The following is a 21,762-nucleotide window of genomic DNA, read 5'->3' as shown; positions in this document are numbered from 1 at the left end:
GTAATCCAGGCTAGTTTATCAAACAGTACTTAAGACTGATTCTGAAAAAACTTAATCTCTGGGAACTACATACATCCTTGAAGTAACCTAATGACTAAATTTTTTTTAAATTTATTATATTTTTTACTTACGATCGAAATTATATAAGCTGATTATTTAAAATGCTGACCCTACAGTTACAAAACCAATAAAAGTTTTCACTTTTTTTTTATAAACCTAACATTTTCTTGCTAATTTATTTATCTCGAAGAATGCAAGCAATAAATTAGTTAAACGAATGATTTCTGAAAAGATAACAATACTGGAATGTTCTTAAAATGTATTTTTATTATGTCCTTATAGAGTTAAGACAGTAAAAAAATTACTTTAAAATACAACAAACACATGTAACAAACTATTAGGTAATAATTTGAATTCAATTGAAAGATGAATAAACAAAAATCAAAAGAAACAACATTATAATACTTGCTCAGAAATTGCAAATTTGTTTGACATTTCTCGGAAAATTTTCACTTTTAAATTATTATTTTTAAACAGTACTCCAAAAAATCAAAATGTATGTATAATTGTATAGAATATTTTTTTGTTATCTTTTAACTTCTTATACTAAACTCAATATGTATATTCTTAATAATTCAAGTACAATGATAATTTTCTGATTTTAAGTAAAATTTTGACTAGTTTTGAAAGGTAAACTTTCCAGCATTCCAATCTAATGTTGATTTTCAATTTTTAATCCATGATTAAAGTATTATGGTTCATTTGTTTCTAATATCAAGAACAAGCTATATAAATTCTCAAATTCCTGGAAAGTTAACTGTCCACAAGCTCATAATTCATAAAACTATGTATTTTGATGAGATATATAAACACGTGCAAGTTTATTATATTGCGTACTTGCAATACATTAAGTTCACATCATCGCTATAAATTATTTTAATATATGGCGCAATATATTCGTTTAAAGTTGCAAAAACATTTTAATTTACTTTTATTTTTTTTAAATTCTCACAATTCCATCCATTTGAGATTTCATCTACCACTTAAAAAATTTCTAAACTAATTAGCATCCTGATGAATTAAAAACTTATGTAAAGCACAGTTCTTACATTCATTAGCCATAATGGTACTACTACCCACTCAATCAATTGAGCTAATGAAAGAAGAAATTATCTAAAGACCTGCCAAGACTTTTAAATAAATCCCCTGTCTTCATAAGATTTTGAGTTTGTTTTAGTGAATTAGATGTCCTGGTAACATTTAGCAAATTTTCAAATATATCATTAGTTTGTGCTTGAAAATATGAAAGTAACTTTGGTGCATTACGAATATTGTTAATAGCACTTTTAGAAATTGCATCATCATTGCTTATTGCATAACTTGAGAATTTATTCAATTCTTTCAACCTTTCTAGGGCACTTGAAGCAGTTTTATTTAACAGGTCAAAACTTTTGATTTGGCTCTGGAAAAAAAAATGAGACTATCAAACTCATGTTTAAAAAAAAAATTATTATGCAAAATTAAGAATTAAATGGTAATTGAGTATCAAATTATTTCGCACCATGCTATCGAGGAATCTTGTCATAAGTTTTAATTTACTTCTACACATCTTAGTTTATTTCATCAATAAATTAGTTATTATTCGAGTCTAAGTTTCAAAACCCCCTTGATTTATTTTCAGAAATCTTACTCGAGAGATAGAATACATTTAAATTTGGATAAATGTTTCAAATAGTAATTTGTTTGGTAAATAGTAGTACGAAAAACAGAAGTACCTAATAAGATAAATGTATTCAATAAAAAAAAAATTTTTTTCATGGATAAGCAGTATTTTTTCAAAATTTCAATATTTTCATTCAATAAAAAAATTATTACTGGCATTTACAATTACTTTGATTTTACAAAACATTTTTTAATAAATTTCTTATAAAATTTAATAAACTAGGATGGATATAAAACGAAATGTTCATAAAGTTGCTTTGGAAATCAAGTTTTTATCTATTTTAAAATAAAAGTTTTCCCGAATAGAAATGAAAAATTGGTGTAATATACAATGAGTAAAAAAAAAAACAAGAAAAAAAATATATCAACCTGTGTAGCTTACTTTCGAATGATCGAATTTTGACTCGCTCAATGCCAATCTTAGTGATTTGAAGTGTTAACTTTAAACTTGCCAATTAATTAATACTAAGTGCTCAGTTATAAAATCTACACAAAAACCTACTAAATCAAAATAAATATGCCTTTTATTTAACACATCTTGATTTTTGACCATCAAAATATGGAAGGAAACCTCAAGAAGGAAAATACGATGTCCTTAATGATGGCTCTGATAGTTAAAAAATATGCATAAGCCTATCGAGATATAATTTACATAAATATACATCTAGATATGAACTGAAACTCTTATTTAATCAGTTGATATGAGATATTAAGAGGGTCAAACGTTTGACTGCTCTTTGAATTTAACTATTGAGACCATATTTTCTCGATCGCGGCTACCTCCACTCATATTTTATGGGTCCAGAATCCATATTCCTTTGAACCAAAAGTATTTTAAATAAAAAAAAGTTCAACTTAGTGTCTAATTTCGTTACTTACATTATCGTCTGCGCTTATTAATTAGAATATTTAAAGTTAGGGCCTCGAACGATTAAGATTTAGTTTTAGTACAATCCGAGTTACATACATAAATCAAAATTTATTCATAGTGTTCGTCCTTTTTTTCTTTCTTTCTTTTTTGCGCACTGTTCATGTAAAACTCAATACATCAGCAAAAGTGTAAAAACATTTTTATCGTACATTTTTTTATTAGGAAGTTTAGATATTAAGTTAAAGTAAAAATAAAATCAGTCATGACATTTGTAGTTCTAATCTATCTGATACTTTTTCCGCAAAATTGAGAATATGAAAGGGTTTTACTTGGAAGTTGTAATAAAGTTATACGCTGTCTTAAACTGCAATATTAACCCCAAATATTACTTCATTTTCTATGTATCGGCAGGACATTATTGGATGTGAAAGGCTGCTTTCACTAAAATATATTTTTATCAAACTTGCTCTCAAAACTTGCAATCTATTGTTATAATAGATTAACTCATATGGTGGGTTTTCTAACTACTACTAATTTGTCACTTTTATGATTAGGTGATTTAAGATATAAATTTTAATTCAATATACAACAACTTTGTGATTTATTGTTTAAAAATTTATATATATATATAAAAATTTTGCACCCAATTAAAAAATTCGTTTATCCAATGATACTTCCCTGCACAAAATACATTTTTGCAAATATTTATTATTTTATTTAATAACGCAAAAAATTTTTGAATTGTAAGGTATACAATTTTTTAAATCATTTTAAAGTATCTAATTTTATATGGCAAAATACAAAATTTGAGCGCAATGGTTTCTGAGAAATCGAATGTTAAAACAGTCTTATTTTTAAAATTTGATTTCTCATGAACTATTTAACCGGTTTTGCTCGAATTTTGTATTTTGCCATGTAAAATTCGATACTTTGAAATGATGTCAAAAATTCTGCACCTTACAATTCAAAATATTCTTAAATAAGAGAAATATTCGCTAAAATTTATTTTTTTGCTTAGAATTAATTTTTAGACAAACGAATTTTATAACTGGGGGCAGTTTTTCTTTTTTTATTTGCTTAACAAGTTCTCGTGATATGGCGAAAAACGCAATAAGTAAAATTTACATTAAGGGGGTCAAAACTTTGGACCGGTCTCCTGACCAACGTGAATTTCCAATTATTAGGTCAAAAATTATGCGGGGTGGTCGATTTTGTTTTTCGCGCACTGTACACAGACCGGCCCCTTTACTTTTCAGTACCCATCGATCGCTAGCACCTATAGATCTGAAGTTGGGAGGCTTTAGGTCATTCCAGAGATGGAACCTCAGTTTTTACAATGACAATTCAGTACCTTAACCAATAACCACTGTGCTCATCTCCAAATAGAATATAGCAAAAATAGTTTTTTGAAAAAAAACTTTTCATGTATTTGTTAATAATTATTTCATACTTAAGAAATTAAAGTTTAATGTATCTGACAACTCTAAACTGTTTTCGCCAAATTATATAACCAGCAGTTTTCATTTAAGCTTGAAATAAATATTTCATCCTAAAATATCAAAAGACGAAAAGAAAAATGTACTGATACCTACCCTGAATAAGCAAAACACCCTGAATAACTTCTGATCTAATGATCGGATTTTCACATACCAGAACTTAATGGTTCGAGGGTGTGACCTCACACATGCTAATTAATCAGTGCAGACGATATTTTAAGATACCAAAACATATCCAAAAACATACTTTCTCTGAATAAACATACTTTATTTCGACGAACTATGATTCCTGACTCCCAAAATATAATGGGTAGCTGCGATCTGGGAAATATGATCCCAATAGTTTGGTCAGGAGAGCGAAAAGTTTGGACCCCTTAACGTTATTTTTACTTTTTTCGTATTTCGCCATATCTCAAAAACTTTTTAAGCAAATTTTTGATTCTCAATTATTAAATTCATTTGTCCAAATATAACTCCATGCAAAAAAAGAATTTTTAATAATTATTTATGATTTTATTTAATAATAGCTGAAACAATTTTTAAAGTACACAGAAGTTTACATCATTCTAAATAATGTAATTTTTATATGGTGAGCACAAAATTCGAACGAAATCGGTCGAATAGTTCCCGAGAAATCGAATTTTATAAAAGTCAGATATTTAAAATTGGATTTTTCTGGTAAACTGATTTTGATCAAAGTTTGTATTTTGCAATATAAAATTGCATTCTTTGAAACAATGTAAAAATTTGTACACCTTACAGTTTAAAACTTTTTCGATCCTTAGTAAATTTTTTTTTCCAATGCCCACCTGGAGAATGACCTAGGTCATACAGGCATCTGAAGGGCAGATTTGTTAACAACTCTTTCAGGGCACCATATTAGGTGGGCCAACGTTGCTCCCACAATAAGGACAGATAGTACAGAGAAAGAAAGTACATCCATGCCTTGCCCAGGATTCGAGCCCAGAACCTTTCTGATGCAAGGCCAGTACACAAGCCGGTCGGCTACTTAGTAAATTAAATACTAAAAAATATATAATCCTTTAAAATTATTTTTTGCTTAGAATTATCTTCTAATAAATATATTTTATAATTGTGTGCAAAACACTTTTTAATTCGCTTAAAAAGTTCGAGATATGGTGAAATACGCTAAAAGTAAAATTAACGTTAAAGATCCTAATTTTCGACCGATCTCCGGTCCAAACTATTGGGACCGTACTTCTTAAATTGCGACTGCTCCCCATATTTTGGGATTCAGGAATTATAACTTGTTGGAAGAAAAAAAAAACTAAAATTATTCAGAGAAAGTACATTTTTGTGTCTGATTTTGTAACTTAAAATATCGTCAGCACTAACTAATTAGCATATTTGAGGTCACCATCTCGAATTATGGAGTCCTAGTACGTTAAAATCTATCACTAAATCAAATATTATTCAGGTATCTTTTTTTTTTCTTTTTTTTTTGCTCATTGTGCATGTATAAACAGAATAACGATATAAAAAGAATATATTAAAAACGTTTCATGTGGAAAAAGATAAATTCATTAAAAAAACGAGAAGAAATAAGAAGAAAAAAAAGCCTAAGCGTAAAATTTTTGAATTTCGGGGCTTACTCAGGAAAAAAAAATTTTTTGATTTGAATATTTTAAGTTGAATTTTGAAGTATAACTTTAAAGTGGTTAAAATAAAAGTTACCATATTATATTTAGTGAAGATACTTCTTGAACTCATCTTTGTAATTTAAAGATATATAATAGGAATATCAAACCTCACATAGGAATATCATTAAAAGAAGGGTAATAGGAATATCAAACCCCACTTTTTCTAAAAAACCAAGCATTGAACAATCAAACATTTTACTTATTTTTTTATTTTAAAATTGTAGACTTAATAATATAATGACAAAAAAAAAAAATAATAAGTTCCCCATTTAACTCTATTTTTATTTCGTATCACCATGCCGGGAGAGCATTTTATAATTTTAAATTTAAAAAAATCCTTTCGCAGTGTTATTTTGTTTTTAATTTAATATTTAGTGTTTTTAAAAATGATAATTTTAAAAATGACATTCTTGCCGAGTTTTGTATACTATCTGAAAGAAGATGCTTAAGTTTTCTATCACTTGTTGAACACTCTTAAATCGTTCGAACTAAACACTGTATAATTTGAAAATTTTAAATTTAAACATTCGCTTGATTTTATCTTACTCAAATGCTATTTACTTGTATACTTTAAAATTTAAAATATTTACCTTTAAAGCTACGCTCTCGTTCATTGTATTAAGAGCTCTTTGTAAAATTATATTTCCAAATACTGCTTTCAGTTGCAGTAGTTGGGCTTGAAAATGAACGTAACCTCTGAGTGTTATTTGAAGGTTTTGCAAAGACGAACATTCTGCTTCCATTCCTTTCATATTACGAATACTTGGCAAGTTCGGAACATTTCGCATTTCTGAAATAAATTGTATAAAATTTGTTACTGACTAGAGACAGATAAACGTATTTCCATGACCTAAGTTATGATTTTACTATATCGTGTAGCGAGTCTTTGAAGGAGAGCATTGTTATTAAATCAGCAGAATTAATGTGGAGCAGCGAAGCGGTGAGTTCATAAGGGAGAACCAATTCTCTGACCATTTATAACTATATATATTATTTCATAACTTATTTTATACTTAGACAGTGCTGTGCACTGTCAGTAACAGCAAATTGTGAAACTTGCATCAGTCTACAAAAGTTTTACAGCATTGTTCAATATAGCAACGTGGTAAATTTTATATCTGCTGCTGGCAGCAAGTTTTGCTGTAAAACACATATGGTTTTTTTATAGCTTATATAAAACTATATTGTTAAACTTTTAGAGTTATATACATAAAAAGAAGTAATCAAATTAATTGATATAAGCATTAATAATGTCATGTCTATAATTGTGTAAAGAAAGACACAAGTGAAGTAAATATAAAGTTATTAGCAAATATAATTTATTAATATTTACACATATCAATAGTGATATAATCCGAAAATCTAATTGCATACAATTGTTTATAATAGATTGCTGAATAATTTAATCAGAAAAATTTAGAAAAAATGAAATTATTTTTCTAATAGATATGAACAAGTTATTTTTATCTAAGGTAAATTCCATTTATCTGATAATAACACTATAAAGCGGTAATAATTTATCATTACTTACTAGCCCAGCATGTTTAACTAGCGATTAAAAAATTAAATGGGTAATTAATTAAAAAAAATTTATACAATCAAAATGTTCAGCTGAATCTAAATGCTATTGTTTTTATTTGACTTCATAAACTAATATATTGCTGATTATAAGTATTTTCTCACAGTTATCAAGCAAATCACAAAAATGTTCTCTGATAAAAATGTTTTTACAAACCTGTTTAAAATGTTTGTAAATTTTAAGAATAGATTTTTGAAAACAAAACATTTTATTTTTTGATTTAAATGAAGTTGGGACTTTAACCTGCCTTCCGTGGGGACCATCCTTAAAAAATATTTTTAAAAATCCTTATCAGAAAGCAACGGAAAAAATTATGCATATAATGGGTCCTAAAATAAGAACAAGGAGAACGCAAAGTCTAACTGATCACAACAGAGCAAAGCGAAACTGAAAACATCAAGCATGTTTAATTACCGGATGAAACAGTGAGTAATTAAAATGCGGTTACAAGAAGCATACAAAAGCTGCATCAGGCAATCAAACATGTTTTATTTCTTATGAATTCACTTTTAAAATCGGTTACAATAGTAACTCGAAATAAAGATAATTATATTGGAAAAGCAATGGATGCTACTTTGATAACCGAAGAATAAAATTGCATTTTCTGGGTAGTAGGAATATCAAACTCCACTTTTTCCAAAAGACCAAGTATTGAGCAATACTTATTATTTTCTTTTAAAATGCCAGACAATTTTGTTTTTCGTTATTAAAATTATTAATAAGTTCCCCATTTAACACTATTTTTATTTCGTATCACCATAACGGGAGAGCATTTAATAATTTAAAATTGGAATATATATATTATATATATATAACGCCGTTGCCGAGTGGAAGGATTAAAACAGGTCTTAGGCAGGGAAGGACGGTGCAAAATTTATTAATTATAAGACAGAGCAGTCATGAAAGTGTACACGAAAAGTTGCGCTCCTCGGGTATATGTTAGGGAAAATCTTGCAAAGTAAAATCCGTAAATGTCTCTATTTAGGGAAAAGAGGGAAATCTTAGAAATTACTATTGGTTTATGAAATAGGTCGAGTGATTCCCACGAAGATTAAAGGGAAAAGTGTCCTGCTTTTAATTAAATGCATACTTGTACCAAAAATAGATTTAAGGACAGGATGTGGCTTTTAAAAGTGTGAGAAAGTATTTCGATTAGAATAATTAATTAGGATAACAAAAAGATTAATAGAAGCTTTTTATGCTATATATACATATTCCAAAACTAAACAACTCACAATAATACCAGTAAATTGGGGTCTACTTTATCAAAATTTTAGTGTGAAATTTTTCTGCTCCTTTACAAAGTGGAGCCTTTGTACTTTCCACATATAAAAGAACTACATATTGAAAATGAGATATGTTTATATAGTTTAACTAACGAGACAGCATAAAAAATAAGCTTATATTTTTGAAGCAAGTAACGATGACAAATATCGTTGAATATCGAAGATGATAGGATATATATCTAATACCTTATACGTAATATAAAAGACAAATTATTAAGAACAGAGTTCAAGCTCGAAACTTTGCAATTAGAATATGGCGAAGATCTATATTTAAGAAAGAAATCTACAAATAAAATCTAAGAACAAGTTATAACACAAAATCAATAAAAATAAATCGCATATAATAGAAATATAAAATACTTTCAAATCTTATTCCTCACATTAACACATATTATTGCAATTAAAATAGAGAAAACGTTTTTTTATTTAATCACATTTTTTTCCAAATAAATTTAATCATTTTGAAAGTTTAAAGTTTTAATTAACTCATCGTAAATATAAATACTGAATTTAACACAATATTAAAAAAAATATTGATGAAAATAAAAACTCACTTTATAATCTGTACAATTTTCTTGCACAATTGATAAATTTATTCTTCTTTCGCATGTTCTTCTTATTGCACTATTCAAATAACAGATGTTCTTTTTTAAGTTTTCCAGATTTGTAATTTAATATTTTGCTTCAAAACCACAGAATTCCTTTAACTTCAAAAGTTTGCAATAGATTTTCAACTCGCACCACAACCATAATATCAGAGTTAACTAATAGTATGTAAAAAAAATCGAACTAAGCATATCGAATGCTTTAAGAAACAAAGGAAAACGGCGGCAAACTATTTCATTCGACAGATTGGTTATCTGACGCACGTGACTAAAAACAATGTACATTTCAAAGCAAAAAATGCTTTCTTTACCGTTACACCAGTGCTGTAAAAAATACAGCAACTTTTTTACAGTGCAAGGATTTTATCTTAAAGGAAGAAAAAAAAAATAACAGGGGAAGTTAGGAGAAAATCGAAAAACCCATATTTGTCTAAAATAGAATTATTCTTTGAAAATACATCGGGGACAATTATTTCAGAAAAGAAATTTTTAAACAAATATGCTATGATTAGAATTTAAATAAACTTTTTTAAGTGAGAACATCACTGAATTGTATTTTTTCGCTATACAGAGTTGGTATGCGTATTTGTAAACCTTTTAAATAATATCAAATGTTTCGAATTTTATATGCCTTCCGACTTCTTAATTTTATTTTCAGTTTGTGATTAAATAAATGATAAACATTTTATACATTTTTATTTCTGCATATGAAAAAAGCTAACTTGAACTATAAACTTACCCTTATATTACCCAAATAAATATGAATACAATAGGAAAACTTAGATCATTTACATTCTGCAACTTCACACCTAAGCAAGTTTTTTTTACTCCCTTTTGGTTTAAATAAAGAAAGGAAAATCCGCAAAAACTCAGCATAGTGAGTTTGATCAATGTAATTGGATTGAGTTAAATTTAAAGCATGAAGTTCAAGACATTAAATAGTTTTTCAAACAAAAGCTGAAGCACATACAAAAGGGAAAAGGATAGATCATAGAAGGACTTATTTTATGTAGTATTACTGGTAATCATTCAAATTTGTTGGTCGCATTCACTTAGAATTATAATTATTTTGTAATCACGATTAAAATACTAATCGTAGATTATGATAACATTTAATCTTTGTTGCAAGATAGATTACTATTTTATCATTATCACTAGTTAGTTACAGCTGTAATCTATCTTTGTTTCTGACATTCAAAAAAGTGAAGAAATGATATCTTTTAAAAAAAATTATCGAAATCGTGTCTTGTCTTATATTTTTATGATGAAATACAATTTTAATGTTTATCTAATGTTATTAATAATTTTTAACAGACTAGCTTCTTGTAACTGTTGAAGGTTTGTTAAGAAAGCTTTGTTGCTAAAAACATTAAAAGTTGCTAAAAAAATTTAAAGATATAAAACATTCTCTTACTTCGAGCATTTGAACCTAGTAGAGGATTTTCAAGCATAATTTTTGTTGTTGTGTTAACCCAAGCACTTTTCAGTTTGAACAATACTGTCATCCACTTAGCAATATTTTGAAGACGTAAACATGAATTTCGATAAGTTGCTAAAGTTCCATTTTCGGTGGACTTTTGAGTCTTGCTCTTTGTCTTATTCGCTGGGCAAATGCACAGAATGGCTGCTATAATAAGCATAGAGTATAGGTTTGATGATGACATTTCCCTGAAAAAAAATAATGCTAATTGAACTTTAAGCTATATTTTTATTAGTCATTAAATGAAAGTTTTTTTTAGCTCTGAGTACATTCTCTCATACTAAAAATTTTTTTTAAAGCATTCAATCTAATCAATGAGACATTCAAAAAATGATAGACAATAAAGAATTTTTAAAAAAAATGAAAGAAAAACTGAAGATATAAATATGGTTCGCTTCTAATATCTTCGGAAGAACGGCGTGTTTTATTTTCACCAAATTTTAAAATTTGATGCAAAGTATGTCAACAGAGGGCGCTGATGACTGAAACAGATATACAATCAAGTTTCTTGTTGCCTGCCTGACTGACCATTTTAGCAAAAATATTTGCATGAGCTTGTGTTAATTTTGTCCTTAGACAGTACTATGCTCTTGTTGAAAATGGTTACTACTTTGGAAAATTGTTTTTATAGTTCTTTCCAAAATGTTTACAAAGAGCCACGATGGCTCAGGGGATAGAGCTGTCGCCTTCCAATGAATTGAACCGGGTTTGAATCACAGCGATGACTGGTCGATACGAATTCCGCATCCAGCTTGCACAGACCACAGTGCTGACGTGAAATATCCTCAGCGGTAGAAGGATCATGACTCTAAGTCCCCTTGCCGTCTGGCTAACCATTGGATGTTCTCGCGGTTTTCCTCTCCATGTAACGCAAACGTGGGTTAATTCCATCAAAAAGTCCTCCAAGAAGGCAAATTCTCCCAATACTTGATCCAGGAGTTCCCCTGTCTTCTGGATTGGGCACAAAATTACAAGGCTACATAGCTGAACATTAGCAGTCAAACCCAAAACTGGATCGTCTGTTCAACGAGGGTCATAAAATAAATAAGATGTTAACAAACTTTACAGTTAATTTTGAAACTTTGAAGAAAAAAATTATCTCGTTTTCTAAGCAGAACGCGGAAAACCGTATGTCTCTATTTTTTTAAATTTTTTTTTTTTTTTTTGACAAAATCGATCGAAAATTTTCAAGAAATCAAATTTTTAAATATACGCTTTTTTTAAATTTTAAAGTTCAGAACCATTCAGCCGATTTCGTACTTTGTCATTTAGGATTTCACATTTAATATAAAAATTTTAATAAACATGAAATTCAAACATTTTTTCGATTATTATTAAACAAAATAAATAGTTAAAAATTATTTTGTACGTAAAATTAACTTTTTATTAATACATTTTATAATTGAGTGCAAAAAGCTCTAGTTTCACTGGATTTCTCGTGATATAGCGAAACGGGCAAAACTTGAAATAAATTATTAAGAGCTCTAGACTTTCGTGTACTCGTCTATACCAAAACTACTGGAATCAACTTTCTTATACAACCTCAAAATATAGGGATAGGCGCAAAGTCACCAATATAAAACTTTAATTCATAATTTCAGATTCGATATTTTTGCTGAAAAGTATAAAAGAAACACATACTTTCATCGAAAGTACATTTTTCATGTAGTACAGTATGATAAGTACATTGATATATTTTCATTAATATGCTTTCATTAATGCACATTTTCATTAATATTCCTAACTATGCATGTTTTTCTCTCTGGCCTGTATTTTGTAGACTGAAATGTCTGGTGGGACACGTAATCATTTTGAGATTTTTTCAATTCTTGTAAATTCCGAGTCTACAGAAAAGTTTGCCATTCTGGCAAATGTTAGTCTTTAAAAAAATTTCTAAGGAAAAAATTCAGATTTTTACACTCCAAGGTGTTAGACCAATTCACTAAATATATTTAATTTGCTATTAACTGCATCTGATTCTTTGCCAATCTCATATCTATCGCACATTATCGCGATTTCAATAGAAATCTGCTTTTTGAAACCTTAATATGAGAAAAATCATTTGATTCGAAATTAAGCTCTTGAGAAAAACAATCTAAATACATCGACAACGATTAAACAACAGCGTAAAAGTTGAATATTTTTGCTCATTCAAACGGGAGATTTTACCGTTACCTTAGATGATGAATAACTAATAAAATTGACCGATATCTGATTAATAGATATTCTCAAATATTCATTCCATGCATGAAACCATGGAACAGCAAGACGATGCGTGCTAAACTTCTTATCTTTCTCACGAAGATATGATTTCTTTCTCGTTTATTTCCCATGTTTCAAATGAACAGTTAATAATATATCCTGGATTGAAGAGATGTAAGGAATTTATGATGACTTTAGGGGACATTTAATACATCCTATAAAAGCGACGATTAAGGAGTGATAAATTAGCATAATAATGATTCTTCAAAAATAGGTTTATCATTGGAATGAACTACTTTGTTGACAATGGTCTTAGAAGAATCAGATGGGATTCTATTCCTATTTGGCTAATGACGAATCTTTATCATAAAATCTTATGAATATCAAACTTTTATAAGTCCCTTCATCTCCCAAGCGAATTAAATTGTCGAAGGGGAAGAGACGGGGTACGAAAGTTCTAAGTACTTATTTAAACCTCATCATTTAATTTTCACGAAATAAACTAATGATGGACATTACTCTATTTGGCAGCATCTTTTGACACTTGCAAAAATACAAAATTATACCAATAGAATTCAGCAATCCACCCTTTTTGATAGGTAGTTAAATAGCAAACAGTTGCTTATTCAGATTTTTGATAAGTATGTTTGTTCTTATGTAATTAATGTTTAAAAAATTTTTTAGCATCGTCCAAAGTAGTTTTTATCAGTTTAAAACTTAATAAATCTAGATTTTAAAAAATCTAAAATCTTAGAAACGTGTAGTTTCAAATTACTTACTGAACACCATAAAATGCATAATTTTATTGATTTTAAGTTTTGAGGGAAAATTAATAGATGTTCTATAAGCGCTATTTCACCTAATCTATTAAAACTACCCCTTTATTTTCTCCTATTTTTGAAAGGTATTGCTCTGTCTACTGATACTGTACAATCAAAAGTTTGTTAAGTACAAAAAATATCAAGAAAACACAAATTAAAAATTTTACCTAAAGTCCAGGATGGAGAGGATAGAGGTCTTTTAAGTAACGAAGATTATATTCTAAATACAACTAACGATGCATAGATGAGAAAGAGTGCTGCTATTTTGATACAATATCGCGCTATTAAAATTTAATTTAAATGAATTTGAAAAAAAAATCATAAATAAAATGGAATTAAAATATTGCGCATTGAAAATTTATTCAATAGTCTGCATTATTTAAAACTAAAGTAACTGTAATTCAAACTTCAAATATAAAAGAAAAGATTCCCCCTAATCCAAATAGTTTAGAATTTACTGCTCAAATTTACAAGAGAGTTTTAAAATATGGTGAGAAACGTTTATATATATATATATATATATATATAGAGAGAGAGAGAGAGAGAGAGAGAGAGAGAGAGAGAGAAACTTGGGAAAAGTTCTCATGAGAAAGGACAATTATTGAAACATTTTCACAAATGTGCTCCGCAAAATCAGTATTTTTGACATATATGATTGTCCTTTTCGAATTTCGGTTGTAAACTGTTTCAAATACAGGAATTGAACCTTAACTAGTATAGAGATAAGTTTGTTCAAGTTTTTATGTAATTATGGACACTAAAAACTAGTCTTACAAATTTGCACTCCAAAAATCAATTTTTTTAGGAGGAATGTTACTTTTTCCCTTTCTTTATTTTTTTTACAAGTACCAATCTTGAAAATGGTGTTATATAGCTGTAATTTTTTTAATATAATATAATGTCCGATTATGAAAATAGAACTCTTTCTAAGCTTTACTTTACAAGGAACATTTTAAAAAAATATCTAATAGATTTACACCACGAAGACTACATTTTAATGTCTTTCTTTCACTTTTTTTTTTTTTGTTGAAACTGTCACTCTTTAGTATGGCGCCTTACACCTCGCAGACCAGGGCAAATTAGTCAAAAAAATGATGAAAAAATTTTTGAGTTGCATGGAGAAAAGCCTGGCAGACTACTACTAATAAAATGAATTTGCTTTAGAATGTCAAGTTATAATAGTGTTTGTCGGGGCTAAACTTGTAACATTATAAGAGAATAACAAAAAAAAGAGAAAAAACAAAAAATTAATTTCGGAATTGTGTACCTCTAAATAATCAATCTGTAAAATTGTGACATATACTTAGCTTTCAAACTTTAACTTAAAAATCAGAAGTAGAATTTTGAGGAATTATCTAGAGAAGAACGTGGCTTAACTTTTAACATCACAAGGCAACTTGTACATGCATATCTAGTCCACAATTTAATTTCTAGCAAAAACACTTAAAAAAAACTCATTTTAAAGAATAATCCTAGCCTTAAGTAATTTTTCTATGCATGAATAAAATATTTAAAATGTACTCCCATGGACTACATCTTTTAAATTACAACGTGGCATTAACCTTTTCTGTTACTTAATTTGAGCAAAAAAAGTAAAGAAAATAAATTATTTTTAAACCAGAAACTTTTCCTATTCCCACGACCTGTAAGAGTTTAGAGGAACAGCTTTCGCTCTTTTTACGATTGCTTCAGGTTAAAATAACAAATGGACTTATTTTTAAAAAAAAGTTCTAATAGCTCAAACTTAAACTTTTATATTGGAAACTGTTGCTTCATGTCACTTTACTTGTTTTCTCATCTACTAATGTGCATTTAAAGATGTCAGGTTCAACAATAAGCTAAGGTTGAATAGACTCGGTAATCACTAGAAAAATGAAAGATTTGTCAAGTTTAAGCACGTAATCGTAATATTTGAACAGTGAACACAATGTACAAGTGCACTGAATTACGCACCACTGAATTAAGCGCGCTTTTGTGTGAGTAATTTTGTAATTTTTACAATGCATACGTGAATTAAATTCTTGCAAAAGTCAGAGTTTCCGATAAGTTTATACCTTTCTACTAAATTTAAAAAATAAGTTCAGTTTTTATTTTACTTACAGCAACATATCTTATAAACTAAATCCAAAACATTATACTGATATAAAATATTCTTTAAATATTTTTGTTATTTTTCTGAAAATATGTCTTAGATACATTTTCTGCAAACTAATATATGTGTTAGAAAACTATCCATTTATTACTAATTCATTTATTAGTTCTACAAACTAATATATGCGTTATATTAGAAAATATATGCGTTAAAAATAAATTTTATTATGTATACATATTAGAAAACCCTTTTCCATTTTGAAAAAATAACTTTATGATTTATGAAAATTATTAGTAGTTTTAGTAATTCAATGGTACGGAAGCAAGCTTTTGAACAAGTGTTCAGTTGCTTTGAGAGCTTTCTAACTTAAAAAAAATGAATTTTAAAAATCACTAAAAAATGCAAATGAAGATCTTATAAAAAATTATTTGTAGTGAAATATTTCGCAGGGAAAAAAGAATAAGTGTAGGTTCACACATTTATAAACATCCTAGTAAGGAGAAATAAAATTTATTAATAGCTTTGACTTTTTGTTGGTAATGGCCCTGATAACATCCAACTATTTTTGATTTAAATAACTTAATTTAAGAAAGCTTTTGTGTACATTTTTCAAGGTACTTCAAACTAAATAATTTTAAATTACGATCAAAACACTGCAAATTTCAATTAGCTTTAAAGTAAGCAAAAAATAATAACTTCAAAAAAGTTTTTCTCCCATTAAAATAGTTTTGTGCTGGTATTATAAGGCTAATGAGTAAATGAACTATGTGCTTAGTTAACAAATATGCTCTAAAAACATTGGCACATTCATTCAGATGCCATTTTATAAATAAATAAATTATATTGTTATTAATTTGTTTTTGCAATAGTTCTTAAATGATACCAGATGAAAAATAAAAATGTGAGGATAAATTACTTTTAATGTGTTGGTACACTTTCAAAATACTTCAATGTTTAATTTAAATTACCCATCATATTCCTAACGTCTTTTGTCCATCCCTTTATGCTTTTCTGACCCCATGTTTTGTTGCAAAATGTGTTTGCTTCATTAAATTTTGTACCTTTGTACATGAGAAACCTTTTAAATGAAGTAAACCGAGCAAGAATCAAATAATATTGAAAGATGTGCGGTAAAGAAAATAAATCCGAAAGTTTATAGTTTAAAGCTTAATAAAACTTCTTTTAAAATTACATAGCAAAATTCAGCTGGTCTTTCTGTTTCCAAAATTATGCACCATAATAGACACTGAGGACCAGGATCACTACCAGTAATTTTTTTAATAGCTTTCTCTTTTCTTCATATAGATTTTTTTCCTCAAAGTAACTAAAATGGCAGAGTTATGTCATTAATTATTCTAAGAAACATACAAAGCTAAAACTAAACCAAACTTTCTTAACTTGAACTGACGCGACGTCATGTTGAGTTACTTCATACTTTTAGTAAGCTAATTGAACAGTAAAATTAACAAGCTAGTTGTGTAATTAAATTAAAGCATTCCCACAACATCCCGTTGTGGGCCTGGGAGTCATGGAGGTTAAGGCTCTACAATTTGCAAAGAAAAAAAGCACGATTGTGGCAATGTGATCAACAATGTCCTAAGACCGCTTTTACTTCCCACAAAATCTGGTACCCATAGTTCGAAAGATGAGTGGGCTCCAAACCGCCACTTGAGATTGAACCCCAGTCCAACATAATGGCAGCTCAGTGTCTTAACCACTGAGCCATTGTGGCTCAGTTGTGCATTAGTATAGTATACATTTATTAAGGCTGTGTCTGTGCTTTTTATGGTCGGAATCGCATATGCATTCAAGTCTAGTGCCATTCAGACTATAAGTAACCATTTGACGCAAAATTTTTACTATAGGTACATATTTTTCTTTATTTCGTATTAAGGTCAAAATAATTTCAAAATATTATATTTAGCATTTTTAAAATTTATGGTTAAGGAATACAGCATGAAACACTGGTATCTTTTTCTACGTTAAAAGGTAAACTTTTGCAAATGCGACTCACTTCCAAGCAATATTTTTTTTCAAATATGCACTTAGTTAGATCAGTTGTTTAGATCTAAGAGAAACATTTATTAACTAACATTTATTACTTTACAAAATCAAACATTGATAAATTTTTGAATATGAAGAAAATAATAATTTCTAACTACATTCTTTGGATTTTATATTTTAGACTAAATATAATCCCGATAGCATAACAGATTTTTTAGTAGCTATTAGACAGTTTTTTATAATTAAAAAATACCAAAANTATTACTAATAAACTCATGAAAGACACACCGGTGTACCATCTGTGCCAATGGATTAAAAACAAAGAAAGTATTTTACAAAACTAATGGAATCAAGAACACTTCATTGTTACTGTAAAATAATTGCATTGACTCGTGTAAAAAATATTATTCAAATTATTTTGAAATGAAAATTACTAAAAATAGAATGAACCACGAAAAAAACGATATGTAAACTAAAATGTATGTTAGCAGTCTACAAAAACCAATATGTACCCTAATTAATCACTTTTCCTCATAGAAAATGCACTAAATAGCAAATTGTTTTCCTATAATTAGGTAATCAGAATGCCATTACCAGGAATTTGAGCTCGTAGGAACAAATGTTTTTCAATATTTTTAGCTATAAAGGCAACCAACAAGAAAGAAGTAATTAATATTTCTGTAAACAATAATAAAATAAGGTTAGATTCCAAAATCGCATTCCTTACGAAACTATCTAATGTGACAACGGAATTGCACTGGAAGAGAAACTTATGTACTCTAAAGAGGTTAAAGGTATATAACCTGCGAGTTTCTCTCATTTAGCGAAGTCTGTGAATAGAGCGTGTTACTCTCGCTCTTCGAGAGGGTTGATAATTTCAGAATCTTGAACTTGGAGTGAAATCTGGGTTAAATAGTATTAATTGGAACATCGCATACCTGGCTAGGCAAAAAGAAGCAGTTATGGACAATTTAGCTTTTAGCAACAAAATTCTGCAATATACAATGTTATAATATAAAGGGAAGTATGGGTAGAACATGATGAATTACAAAGCCAAAAAAAGAGGTTAAAGTATTTAATTAAGGAAGATAGTCTATTTTCCCATTTTAGATCAATTTCTCTTTTTAACTAGTAAAGCAAAAGAAGTTTTATAAAAAATAATTTAGTTTAATTATTTTTGTTTTATTTTCTTGTTTGAAAATATTGCGTGCTATTATTATAATCTAAATTTGTCTGGTATGAGAAAAAGAATAGTTGCTCAAATTAATTAGAGCAATTAACTTACTTTTTCTCTTATATTTCATTTTGTAATATGAAGTAATCAATATATATGTCAGAAATGTTGTACAAAACTGTTAATATCAAAAATGCATTTTATAATTTCATTTTATATGCTAGAACTAAATGTCATCAAATCATCTGAAAAATTACTTGAAATTTTGTGTGATATGTTTTTTTTTAAAGTTTTATTTGAAAAAATTAAATTTCTAACATTTTGGCTTGTTATGCAAAATTGTAAAAAACTATCCAAACCTTAAAAACTGTAGGAAACAGCCCTCTCAAAGTTAAAAAATAAAAGGAATTATTATATTTATTAAAATATTTGTTGAATGCATGTTGAAATAATAAAACCTTACTGAAACTACAAAACTAAACGTGAAAATAAAAGGACACAATTATCAACAAAGAACTTAATGCTATTAAAAATTTAGAGGAAATGAAAGCTGCCAATTATAAAATTGCCAATTGCCGCTGTTCCAATTACTAAAATTAAAAGAACAAAATACTCAAAAGCTTGATACATTTTAGAAAAAAAATGAGTTCTCAAGAGTAATTTGTGTCGAAAAATGTAACCTGTGAGAGTATAATGTTGTTAAAAAACAGTTTTTAAAAAGGCAGACTAGATACTGTTGCACTGATCAAACGTAAATGACAATGTAAACTTAAAGTATTCTGGTCAAAGGGTGCTGTTAACTAAGTCTGACTTAAAAATAAAAAATATCACTTGGCTACATCACAGAGGTGACACCCATGTTTACCTGAAGAAAGGTTAATGAATAAATGAAAAAAGGTTAAAATATTCCTAAGAGATTAGTTAATTTGTGTTAGCGACTAACAATCAACAAATTCAGTTATTTTTATTAGTATTCTTATGAATTTTGAACCGATTTTCCCCGAGTTTATAATTTAACACTTGATACACAGGCTTTTTTTATCTTTCTAACTTCATTGCATTATATTTTGATTTAAAAAAATCTATATTCCTTAAAAAGCTTTAGAAGTCAATTCTAAACTCAAATACTATAATGTTTACCAAACTTTTAAAATACAACTTTAATGACGTTTTTGTACGTAATAAAAACCCTCTAGAGAATATGAAAACAGACAAGATTGTGAAAAAGAAAATAAATTTCAATAATCAAAATCATTTAATTGAAGATAGAAATGTCCTACTTAGTTGAAAATACCGAAAATTACCATATCAAACTGTTTTCAACTCTTATTTCTGAAAATCCGTCATTTCTTTTTAAATATTTTGATACGGAATCTCTTTAATCGAATTCATTAGTCTTTTTCTTTAATCGCAGTTGATATGTGACCCGACTACCTATTTTTAAAAGAATTACTTTGGAACGACTTTGGAAAGAATTAAACAATATATTTACTGCCATTTTCCCAGATTTGTTTAATCTTTCATTTAGACAGTTATTTACACCATTCAAGGAACTACTTACTAAGCCGATTATTATCGGTCTACAAATTTAACGAATAGAAACATCCGTCAGTTTTTCCAGAAAGATGCAGAACTAAAAAGATTTAGCGGTAGTAGTTAAGAAAAATAATAGTTTGCTATTGTATTACTCTCAATGTGCAGCCAATAATCTATTTGTACCAAAAACTTTTCTTATTAGAAACTCAAATTTAAATGAGTCAGTTTTCCGAAAAAGAAAATTATGAAACAGTATTTTATTTTTATTTAGTATAAAATAAATGCAAAAATAATTTATCTTGACTACCATCTCCATACATAAGTACTTCTAAAATAGGAAGAAAAAATTTATAGTCATTCAGAAGTTTGTTTCATAGTGTCACATATTTTTTTTTCATAAACACTTACTATCTTAAAAATATATTTATATCGAAATTAAAAGAGAATAAACTGAAAAGTTTGGATTAGGACACTATTATTTTTCCCCAAGGTGACAGTTCTGCATAAAATTTTCCTTAATATTGTTTCTAGTACTACTCCTGTACTTTTACCGATAGTTTGCGATAGATAGACTGATAGTTTACGGATAGACATTTCCGGAATTATTACTAATAAACTCATGAAACTTCTATTTTGTCTTAATCATGTACGCTTTTAAAAACCAATCTGCTGAACAATTTAGAAATATCATTCTTTCCCCTATTTATAATGCCACGTTTTTCTTCAATTGAAAGTGTACAAAAGTACTTTTTATGGTATTAAATAGAATGTACTTTATTTGGAATTCAGTGTGTAAGATTTTTTTTACAGTTATAAGATTTACATGGTATTTTTGGATACCATTAGAAACCATTTTGCTTAAATTTTGTTTCAAAATAATCTTAAATAAAAGTTTCCGAGGATAAAATTAAATCCTCATATATTATTATTTTTGAAACGCATTTCAACTAGATTCCTTCTCAGAAATTTTGTAAGAAAGACAAAAAAAATCTTATCCTAATATTTAAATTATTAGTGTCTAATTTTTTGAACATCCATGATTGTTTTAAGACAGTTTTCATAATTTTAAATATTTTATTTTTATCAAATTTAGATTTTTTTTTCTGCAGGAAAGTAATGTGCCATTTTTACAAAAACCGACTCATTAAAAATTATATAAATGTATTTCTGGAACCTTATGCATATATTCCTGAAAAATTTGTTCTCTCCTCTTAACTTAAGAATTACTGTTGT

The 21,762-nt window shown here is 28.0% G+C and overlaps 1 protein-coding gene across 3 annotated transcripts in view; it reads right to left on the bottom strand.

The window, feature by feature from the left end:
- Window positions 1-307: 307 nt before the first annotated feature.
- The window catches only part of LOC107445928 (uncharacterized), a 258,022-nt gene continuing 236,567 nt past the window's right edge, over window positions 308-21,762 (bottom strand). For all 3 annotated transcript variants that reach the window (XM_071187392.1, XM_071187393.1, XM_016060433.3), the window contains exons 2-4: window positions 10,635-10,888; window positions 6,341-6,540; window positions 308-1,462 (exon numbers count right to left, since the gene is read on the bottom strand). In XM_071187392.1, the coding sequence (XP_071043493.1) occupies window positions 1,154-1,462; window positions 6,341-6,540; window positions 10,635-10,888 (763 nt within the window). In that variant the 3' untranslated portion in view covers window positions 308-1,153. The remainder of the gene's footprint in view (window positions 1,463-6,340; window positions 6,541-10,634; window positions 10,889-21,762) is intronic.

This window comes from Parasteatoda tepidariorum, chromosome X1 (genome assembly GCF_043381705.1).
Source record: "Parasteatoda tepidariorum isolate YZ-2023 chromosome X1, CAS_Ptep_4.0, whole genome shotgun sequence".
Taxonomy (NCBI): domain Eukaryota; kingdom Metazoa; phylum Arthropoda; class Arachnida; order Araneae; family Theridiidae; genus Parasteatoda; species Parasteatoda tepidariorum.
The sequence above is the reverse complement of the archived record's forward strand: the minus strand, read 5'-3'. Positions and strand labels throughout refer to the sequence as shown.